Source organism: Borostomias antarcticus (assembly GCF_949987555.1).
Source record: "Borostomias antarcticus genome assembly, contig: scaffold_123, whole genome shotgun sequence".
Classification (NCBI taxonomy): domain Eukaryota; kingdom Metazoa; phylum Chordata; class Actinopteri; order Stomiiformes; family Stomiidae; genus Borostomias; species Borostomias antarcticus.
Window position 1 is genome coordinate 270,534 of NW_028176338.1, and position 10,133 is coordinate 280,666.

Below are 10,133 nucleotides of genomic sequence, written 5' to 3' on the forward strand. Positions count from 1 at the left end.
GCAGCATCCTGTGAAATCCCATGGTAAATAATATAACATCGTGTTCAATATGTTGCATCAAATGTTGTATTTTGACTGGATGGTGCATGGGGTTAGAGAGCTAGCTAGGCTAACGTCACTGACGTTTGGGAGGCGAGACTAGCATGGGGTTAAGGGGGTTACAGCCTCTAACGTTAGCTAATTATGATCTAATTTCTAGAATGTACAAATGTTAATAAATGTGTAATTTGCGATCCACCATTACCAGAAGAAGAAAGAGGGGGTATGGCGGCTGAGAAATCAACCCCAGACTTCCTGCGGGAATTAGCCAACCGCTTGGAACAGACAACCTCCGCAGCTGTCCCTAGTCCGACGGCCGCTGCTGTCCGTAGTCCGACGGCCGCTGGAGCTCCAAGCCTGAGAACCCCTGTTCAAGGTACAGTCTAGCAACAAATACTACTACACCATAGCAATATAATGGTTGGTCTAGACCTGTTCATTGAACATTCGTATCATGTACTTTTTAGAAAGTTAGTCTTGCATAGCCCTGTCTACACTGTGCCAGCATTAGATAGGTCTGGCTTTTGGAGACGAGTTTGACGTGAGGCTGTGCTGTGTGGACCTTTGGCTCGCTAGCTAACACTTTTCAAATGGGATCTTTACATGCCACTATTTAGGCTAATGTATCCATGCATAACTACAGTAGTACTGTACAGATGTTGCACCTTTTCTCCAATACATCATCATAACAACTTGTAATGTCTTTTCCCCCACATTTTGAAGCTGAAGTGGCGAGGCTGTTTGCTCCGTACAATAGAAGGCCCTCTACGCCACTGTCGTCTATCAGGCCACCAGCTCCAAAGGCTCCACGAATCAGCTACACCCATGTATTCTTTTGTTTAAGTGATCATTTAACAGACAAAATACCCAGCAAAGCTGTTAAAATCCAACTTGGAGCAGCTGGTCTGGGGGAGAAAAGAATCTCATTTCAAGGTAAAACGTTGTATAATCCCGAATGGTTATTGAACTGAATGTAAGAATGGCTGAATCCCAATTCTTCCCTTAGACCTAACACTAGCCCTACCTCTTGATTTTGACGATGCCATTTAGGGCTAGTGTCATCCTGATTCCTGAGGGTGTCAAATTAACAGTAACACTACCCTTGACTCTCCATTTCGAGGGCAAAGGGTAGGGGTAAACATTTGAAATGGAATTTGGCCAATGATATTTTTTACTTGTTTGTTTTAGGGAGGGAAGTCGATCCACACCACTTTCACAGAAAAGTTGAGGAAATGTTCCCACAGCTAAGAGAGACAGGGGGGTTTGAGTTGTTGAGGATCTCCGGCACAACACGCAGCCGTGATTTGTGTATCATCCCAAGCCCAGAAATTGGATACAATGTGCAATACCTCCAGAATCCGAACACTGGGATTGGCCAAGCAACAATATTTATCAGACCACTGCAGAGGAGTATTGATCTGGAAAATGTAAGAATGTCATTAAAAGTTAACCACTATTTTGGACATCATGGCCTATTTTCAGTCTGTCTACCATAAACCTGACACAGAGACTCATTTGACTGATTGAGTCACTATTAAAAACTAAATCAAATATTTTGTCCCATTTGTAGACCCCTTCAATCATCCAGCCAGGACCGCTGACACAATGCCTCAAATGTGAAAAAGATGTCCCTCTCAACCAAATGAAGAATCATATTCTATATTGCCGAAGGTACGGATTACCCATTTAACTGTTTTATTTGTATTTTTTATACATAATGTTAGTGGTTGTTGTATGTCAGCAGTTGATACTGTCAGCACAATTAATAAAATGTTTTTTGGGAATTAATATTACAATTTCTGTTGACCCTTGTAGCTTGCTCAGTGGAGCAGGAGATTCAGTTGATACTCAGAACAGGGAAGCACAGGCAGGCCCCAGCAACAGGGAAGCACAGGATGTGTCGTCTTCTCATCCAGCCAGGGCAGAGGAACCTTCCCCAGGTCCCAGCAACAGGGAAGCACAGGGTGTGCTAACTTCTCATCCAGCCAGGGCAGAGGAACCTTCCTCAGGTCCCAGCAACAGGGAAGCACAGGCAGGCCCCAGCAACAGGGAAGCACATGATGTGCCCTCTTCTAATCCAGGTAGAGGGCAGGTAGATACAGTGAAGTTGGGGTGCGTTTTCTTTCGACACAAGGCTGATCCTGAGACTTTTTTTTACAGACAGTAGAGTAGGCCTACAGTGCAGTACAGTAGAATATAGTAGAGTACAGTGCCGTAGAGTACAGTCCATCTGTTATGTGCGCCGCTTACTTCACCATCTGGGTGTGATTTTTATATATATTTTGTCTAACTGTTCCGATGCAATTATGTATTTTTACTCTAGAGTGGAAGACTGAACCTGATGGAAGCAGGGCTGCCTGGCTTTTTAAGTCGGAATTACTTTCCCGTAATGAAACCGGAAAGGAGCTGCTTCTGAGAATGGATTTGCGAGACAGTGTTGAGGATCAGGAGAGAGCACTGATCTCCTTCTACAAAGCCCCCAGGAGAGAGTGGGCCTGTCCTCTCAAATGCAAACTGGAAGGTATTGCTGGTGTGTTTATGTAAAATTGAGAAATTATAAAATGTTTTGTTCATGCAAGTCTCTAGAGATTTCATTTTTCCATAGGAGATGCTGCTATTGGAGAAGGGGTGACCAGATTCTTCTTCTCCAAGACCATTTCCCTGTTACAGTCTGGTTTTCATTTGAATCTTGGTATGTTGAAGCTAAACAAAAAAAACCCTGGGAGAATAATGTATGGGAATAAAGTCACACCACCGTTGCATGGCTCACATTTCCAGTGTAACACTGTTGCATTGCTTTTTGGGTCAAGCATGTATTTGATTTATCTAGAAGTATCAAAATATCCAATGTTGTGGCACAACATCTGTTTAACTGATGTATGTACACACTTCTATATTCTCAAATCATTGACATTTGATTGGTATTTGATTGTCCGCTCTTGCGGCTCTCGTCACTTTTCTGCCGGTCATAAACCTGATGTCCTCTAGCTGAAAGAGGGAGCCATATGCTGCGCTCAAGTAGTGGTGTAGGTTCATTCCATTTCATGCAACACAATGCAATCTTGCAGGCAGTGTGTCTGTAGCATTAGCTCTTGTAGCATTGGCTGCCTTACATGACCGATGAGGTGTTCTGATGCCACTGTACTGTTTACAGGGAACACAGATATCACAAGATTGTTCGAAGGAGAACAGGATCACCTCATTCCATCAACGAGCCAATCACTTCTGGAGGGTGACATGTTCTTGGTGGCAGGTAAGATGGATTGTCAGTGCACTCAGTTTCAAATAGATATTTTCTGTTAATGTGAAAGTTTTTTTTTACACTGTTGATACCTCCTGAAGATTACAGTGTGTGAATAGTACTGGAGTATCAGCGCAGGATAAATCAATAAGGTAAAATGGATCAACCTTTCTCACCAGTATACATTTTGACTCCATTGATTTTAATTCTCTGTAGGAAGGATGATGGGCCACTCCTTTCTACACCATGGACCCTGTGTATTTGGAATCAGTCCTGCCATCATCCATGTCCTGTTCAGGGGACCACCAGAAACGGCAACGATTCTGATAGAGGACTGTCCAGACCTGGATATACGCAACACCATCCAGTTGGTATGAAATGTGGACGTGCTTGTTTTTTTGGAGCCATGAAGTTTTACCTACAGCTGAAATTACTTCCGAATGCGTATTGTGATTTGTTGAGTGGCATTCTAAACCGTGTGTATTATTAACTTGTTTTTGGAGATGGTTCTTTTAACAATGAGTTAAGCAACAAGTCCCGTATGAAAGCAGCGGTCATAGGTACGGGGCCACAGTCGTTCGTATATTCATGATCTAGCACACCTTCTTGCGTTATTGCTTAATCATAGATGTTTTTTGTTTCCAGCTCAAAGGCGATGGTGTTTTGACCGGGGAGGAGAAGGGAATCGTCCTGGAGCTTGCTCTGGCCTGGGACCTGCCTGGAGTCACTGAGACCAATCGGAGGTGGCTTTATGAGCAGCTTCTGTCCCATGCTGTGAGTGTTGATGCAGATTACTTCCTTAGAACTGCAGATTAAACAAAAAGTGTAATCACTCATTTGTTTTCTAATGTCATTTGTCTGCAGTAAACCACTGTCACTTTTCTTGATAGTTGTTCCATATGTGCCCATTTTATTTATTGTAGGTTATTGCACGAACAAGCCGCCAGGTGAAGCAGCTGAGGAAAGGGCTAAAGGAGACCATGGTGTGGCCACTTCTAACTGAAAGGGAAGACATCATTCCTCTCTTCCTACCCAGGAACTCAGAGTCTGCTCCCAGTTCTCTGGTACATATCACAACCACACTTTTCAAATTAAACAAAACATACTTCTGTGGGCATGTGACGCAGTTGGTAGTGCTGTCGCCTCACAGCTAGAGGGTCCTGGGTTTGATTCCTGCAGGGGACGCTGTGGGTGTGTCCTCATCTCCATGACACCAGTACCCATTCCCTGGGCGGCAAAAGGGCCTTTCTGTGTGGAGTTTGCATGTTCTCCCTGTGCCCCCAGGGGTACCCTACTTACAGAAACCCCTCACAAAAACATGCAGTAATCCACCTGGTCACTATAGCACCTCCTCTGGTCAGTCAGGGGGCGCCTGATGGGAGGGAAAGGAACTGGTCGGAATAACGTGAACCTCCCATGCGCTACATCCTACTGGTGAAAGTCCCCCGTCTCGTGATAAGAAGCTAACTGCTTAGCTAAGAGGGTCTGCTAACTGGTCATGTATCAGAGGAAGCATTAGTCCAGTTCTAGGCTCTCCCCAGGTTGGCAGAGAGAGTATCGCCCAGAATTACGCTACGAAGCAATTGGCACCGAGTGATAAAAATTGTAAAAGAAACAAAGCATACTTCTTGTCTTCTTCCTTTGAAACTTTCTCAAACATATTTTTGCAGTCCATTCTACAAGCAATCGTGTGGCCTAGCCTGGACGAAGAGGATGAGGATGATGACGAGTGCTCTTTGGAGGACAAATGTAGAGTGGCAGGATATCTTCGGCGTTTCATTGAGAATGGTAATCATTTTACACTGGAAGCCACAGTCAGATTATGTACAGTATTTTAAATATATACGGACATGGTGATGATTCTCATTTCATTGTATGACGGAGGGAATCATACATGAGGATGATACTCAAATGGTACATAGAATGTATCTATGGAATTACCTAATACATATAGTAGGGCCTAAAAGACTTTATATATTCTTTGTTCGTTAACTCTTTTTTTTTTTATCATCATAGCATCCGGTGCACAACTCAAAGAACTCCTCAAGTTCTGGACAGGATGGGATGTCCTGCCCAAAGAACTCACGGTGGAAGTGGTGAACAGTAATCTGCCAAAGTCGTCCACCTGTTTTGAGAAACTGCGTCTTCCTGCACACTATCATATCTACGAAGCATTTGTCACCGAATTCCAGGCCTGCCTCAACTCCACGGACACAGGCTTTGGTCTGATTTAGGGGGAAATAATATGTATTTTTTATTTTAATTTTTTTTAGATTCAGAATCAGATTCTAATAGAAGAAAATGTTGTACACCGTTTAGTTTTTCCATCAGGAGATTGTTTTGAGGGTTCAATAATTTTATTTAATTATTTAGCGATTTCACAATTTACCTATTTATTTATTTATATTCCTGTATTTATATTATATAATTAAGGGATATTTATTTATTTAATATTGGCACATTTGGTATTCCATAACACTGTACCAAGTGTGAAAATCAAGGACTCCCTTGTGTGGTAGGTGATGAGCCAGACACACAGTGAAATTAGGAAGTGTCTTCATATGCAGCTCACTGGAAGCCAATGATAACAATAACAGTGCAACTCCTTCCTGAATGAATATTAAGTGTGTGAGGGGTGGATGGAGTAGTGTGTGTGTGTGTGTGTGTGTGTGTGTGCGTGTGTGTGTGAGAGAGAGTTCCTATTCTTTGGTTGTGAATGGTATATTTTAGTAGGGAACGCAGGCATTACTAACAAGGAAAGCTGAGATATTCCCCGACAATGAATTTCCCCCTTTGAGTAAAACGACGGGAATGTTGCAATCATAAACACAACACGTGATGGAGAAAACAACAAAAATACAGCAAAATAGTTTGTTATTCACAATATTGTACAACTTGCATATCAATAGCTCACACGATTGTCTCCTACATAATTGGAAGAGGATCATATACGAACAAAGCGATCTTTTTGGTGTCCTTTCCGTCCTGTTCTATAACTGCAAAGCGCAATCAACCTTTGTCTTTTCTCAGAGCTTCCCCCTTCACAGTGGACGTGACGTTATTCACAGCTTGCCGGAACCTCCGGTCCGTAACTCAAAAATGTGCCATGCGTATAGCCCCAAGCCCCCAGGATTCGAAATCTAAAGTGAAGGCCTATTGAACCGCGCCATCTTGGCTAGATTTGTAGTCACTTGGCTATTTCCGGTGACTTTTGACTTGCGCAGTTGAGCTTCTCTGACCGACGCGCGTCCACGAAAAAGTTCACATTTATCTGAAATGTAGACGCGCGTTCCCGGCTCTCTCGGCTCTCCCCGCTTTGATTTAGCAATGAAAACCGGCTTGCATATTAACCTGTTTTTGTCAAATATATCAATTGGAGAAATTATTTTTTGATCCTGGCATCTTAGTTTTAACAGGTTAAATATAATTGAACATGTTTTGTTTGCTAGTAGATGGTATTCATTCCGTTCGCGATAACGTTATTGCAGCCAGGCTAAATTCCTCCAGGGAGCCAGTGACCGGCGAGTTGAAGAGCTTCACTCCCCGCCAGCAGGAGCTCTGGCCGCGGCTACCGCATCTCGGATAACCCGCTGAGTTTGTGGCTGCTATTTCACACTTGCCCTTGATCAATCCCAATACCGATCCATGGTAACAATGAATCAATCGTTCAGATCAGATCGGAAGTTCTGCATGCATGTTACAACATCATTGTTACCTTTATTAACATAACCATAGCCTACATTTATCTCTCTAACGTTAGGCTATCCATCTTACACCAGTCGGCCATTCGATAAATGGAAGCGGTGAACGCCAACGTTGACTGAAAACACCCAAACTCAGTGTATCGTTTCATCTTCATGCTACACATCAACTCCTTTACATTGTATGTGAATAAATTCCTGTTATTCTAAAAATATCCCATTTCTGTCCATTCCTGGAAAAGGCTAATAATTGCTGTCAAATGATCACTCCAGTTTATCACCCTCTAATGGTGATGGATTGCATGTTTTGCTTAGCATACAGTACACGCACAAACAAACCCACGCATGCACGTGTGCGCGCGCATACACACACACACACACACACACACACACACACACACACACACACACACACTTACCTCATCCCAGGAGGCAGTCACATTCACCAGCTCCACTTCAGTGGTGGTGAGGTTGTACTCCAACACTTTGTATTCTTCTTTGGTGAGGTATTCCTAGAAGACACACATGAAGCAAAACATTGTTGCAGTTACAGCTTGAAACCGGGAAGAAGATTATCCCTGTAACATGGTCGGATATGCTAATAGACACACACACACACACACGGTAAAACAAATAACACACACTTTCTTTGGTACAGTACAAACCGCAGTGTAAGAATGTTTGTACAGACAGGCTGTTCAGATGATAGAGGCCTGTGTGATAACGGAGCGACTACGCTGGTGTGACCCTGCTGTGGTCGTTGTGCTGAGAGAGTGTGTGTGAGAGACTAGGCTGGTGTGACCCTGCTGTGGTCGTTGTGCTGAGAGAGTGTGTGTGAGAGACTAGGCTGGTGTGACCCTGCTGCGGTCGTTGTGCTGAGAGAGTGTGTGTGAGAGACTAGGCTGGTGTGACCCTGCTGCGGTCGTTGTGCTGAGAGAGTGTGTGTGAGAGACTAGGCTGGTGTGACCCTGCTGCGGTCGTTGTGCTGAGAGAGTGTGTGTGAGATCTATCTATCTATCTATCTATCTATCTATCTATCTATCTATCTATCTATCTATCTATCTATCTATCTATCTATCTATCTATCTATCTATCTATCTATCTATCTCACACACCAAACCACACCACACCACACACACATACACACACACACACACACACACACACACACACACACACACACACACACACACACACACACACAATCAATTCTTGACCAGGGTCAGTGTGTTGTTCCAGGGTCAGTGTGTTGACCCTGGCAACCCTGACATCCAGTCCTCTCCTAAACACACACACACACGCACGTACACACACACACACACACGCACACACACACACACACACACACGCACACACACCTCGATCTTCTTGACCAGGCCCAGCGTGTCATACCACATCTGGATGGACCCTGGCAGCCCTGACATAGTCCCCTCCCACACACATACACACACACACACACACACACACGCACACACACCTCGATCTTCTTGACCAGGCCCAGCGTGTCATAGCACATCTGGATGGACCCTGGCCGCTGGCGCGTGAGCGTCATGCGCAGCACCATGCAGTAGGAGGCGGTGGTGAAGAGGCGGCGCAGGATGAGGCCCTTGCTGAGGGCGTGCGGCACGATGGCCGACACAATGACCAGGATGGCCGAGAAGAAGTAGGAGGCGCTGTAGAAGTAGCGCAGCGAGCCAATCTTGCGTGTCAGAGTCATCTCGTCCCTGGCGGAAGAGTGAGGGAAGATTTGAAGGAAAGGGACATTTCTTTAAAAGTGTTTTGTTAAGGTGACGCATTGTGCTTTGATATATGATTCACTTAAATATCATATTATAGACTACAGGGACAGCTAACACATAATGGCCAACCACGTAGGCAACATCTAACTATTTGCCTCCTCTACTGATAGTCATGTCTCTCCTATTAAGTATTTAGCCCATGTTTACTGCTCTGTAAATGTTCTTAGCCAATAGACAAACATTTTCCAGGAGCTTGCTCGATCGTCTCGTTGAGAGGAAGAGTTTTTACAACTCACTTTTCTGGCCCCCAGGGGAAACAGTTTTTTTTGCTTCCCTCTGGAATATGTAGGGATAGGACCTATGCCCACCCTCCATTGCTCTCTGTAAAGCACATTGTGTTGCCTCTGTGTATAAACTATACAAATACAGTTTGATTTGATTTTTAAGGTGATATAAACTTCTTTGAGTGATTTTCGTGGGTTGCTGGTGGTTGAAATGATTTCAAAGCAATGATTGGAAGCTCATTAGTGTGTGGGTGGTGTGTTGATTTCAGGGACTACAAAATTGTCTAGAACCATTTCTAGGTTGAAAGTTAGGGTGAGGCTTTGTGTCAATCCTGAGCTCCTAAGCAGTCAGTTCATCATGTTATAAAGACAACATGCAGACAATGTTGAAAGAACATTTGCTTTTTAGGTAGTTTCCTAACCAAAAATATTCCACCGTTTGTGATTTCAATGTCTCTATCAACGTGTCGTAGTATGTGGGTAGAGATACGTAGGTTACTGTTGAGTTGGTTGTGGACACGTTAATTGTTTGAACGTTGAATGTTGACTGAATGTCTTACTGTCTGATGTTCCTGATGATGGTCTCCATCACCTCCTCCCAGCCATAGGCCTTCACTGAGTGGATGTTCTCCACGATCTCGGAGGTGAGAGCTAGACGACGACTGATCATCCCTGCCCTCTTCACCCTGATGGGAAATACACACACACACACACACACACACACACACACACACACACACACACACACACACACACACACACACAGACACAGTCAGACAATACACACACACCAGACTGATCACACACATGCACACACACCTAGCAATGTACACCTCGGAAGATTTGTACAAGTGGTGTGGGAACGGTTTCCAAGAAGAATCCACTTGAAAATATTTGATGAGCTGACAACATAACACAGCATTCTCGACTTCAAACACAAAGTAGTGATTAATACTGATACATGAGCAGGATAGCATGAGGTCTGTACGGGTCTGTGTGTTATTTAATGAGCTCCTGGATACAGGGAAACTCCTCAGAATACCAAAAGAGTTGGGATAATCAGTGAGTACATAACTGGCTTGATCTCTCTACTGTACTGCAGAGTTTGTGCTTGTGTGGGGTCTCCTGC

The 10,133-nt window shown here is 44.1% G+C and overlaps 1 protein-coding gene across 2 annotated transcripts; it reads left to right on the forward strand.

The window, feature by feature from the left end:
- The first annotated feature begins 400 nt into the window (after positions 1-400).
- LOC311328607 (G2/M phase-specific E3 ubiquitin-protein ligase-like) lies at positions 401-5,617 on the forward strand. 2 transcript variants are annotated; one of them, XM_084462553.1, is made up of 12 exons: positions 401-459; positions 763-972; positions 1,228-1,466; positions 1,610-1,710; positions 2,363-2,560; positions 2,645-2,731; positions 3,194-3,292; positions 3,497-3,651; positions 3,926-4,054; positions 4,204-4,344; positions 4,951-5,068; positions 5,297-5,617. In XM_084462553.1, the coding sequence occupies exons 5-12, from the start codon at positions 2,458-2,460 to the stop codon at positions 5,512-5,514; spliced, it is 1,050 nt and encodes a 349-aa protein (XP_084318679.1). In that variant the 5' UTR covers positions 401-459; positions 763-972; positions 1,228-1,466; positions 1,610-1,710; positions 2,363-2,457; the 3' UTR covers positions 5,515-5,617. The 2 variants fall into 2 exon arrangements, with proteins under 2 accessions (XP_084318679.1, XP_084318678.1); XM_084462552.1 differs by lacking the exon at positions 401-459 and having other exon boundaries at positions 725-972.
- Positions 5,618-10,133: the final 4,516 nt, after the last annotated feature.

Coding starts and splice junctions, on each gene's coding strand:
- LOC311328607 (XM_084462553.1), top strand. CDS start 2,458: ATGGATTTGCGAGACAGTGTTGAGGATCAGGAGAGAGCACTGATCTCC. Junction 2,732..3,193: donor TGGTTTTCATTTGAATCTTG/GTATGTTGAAGC, acceptor TACTGTTTACAG/GGAACACAGATATCACAAGA. Junction 4,055..4,203: donor AGCAGCTTCTGTCCCATGCT/GTGAGTGTTGAT, acceptor TATTTATTGTAG/GTTATTGCACGAACAAGCCG.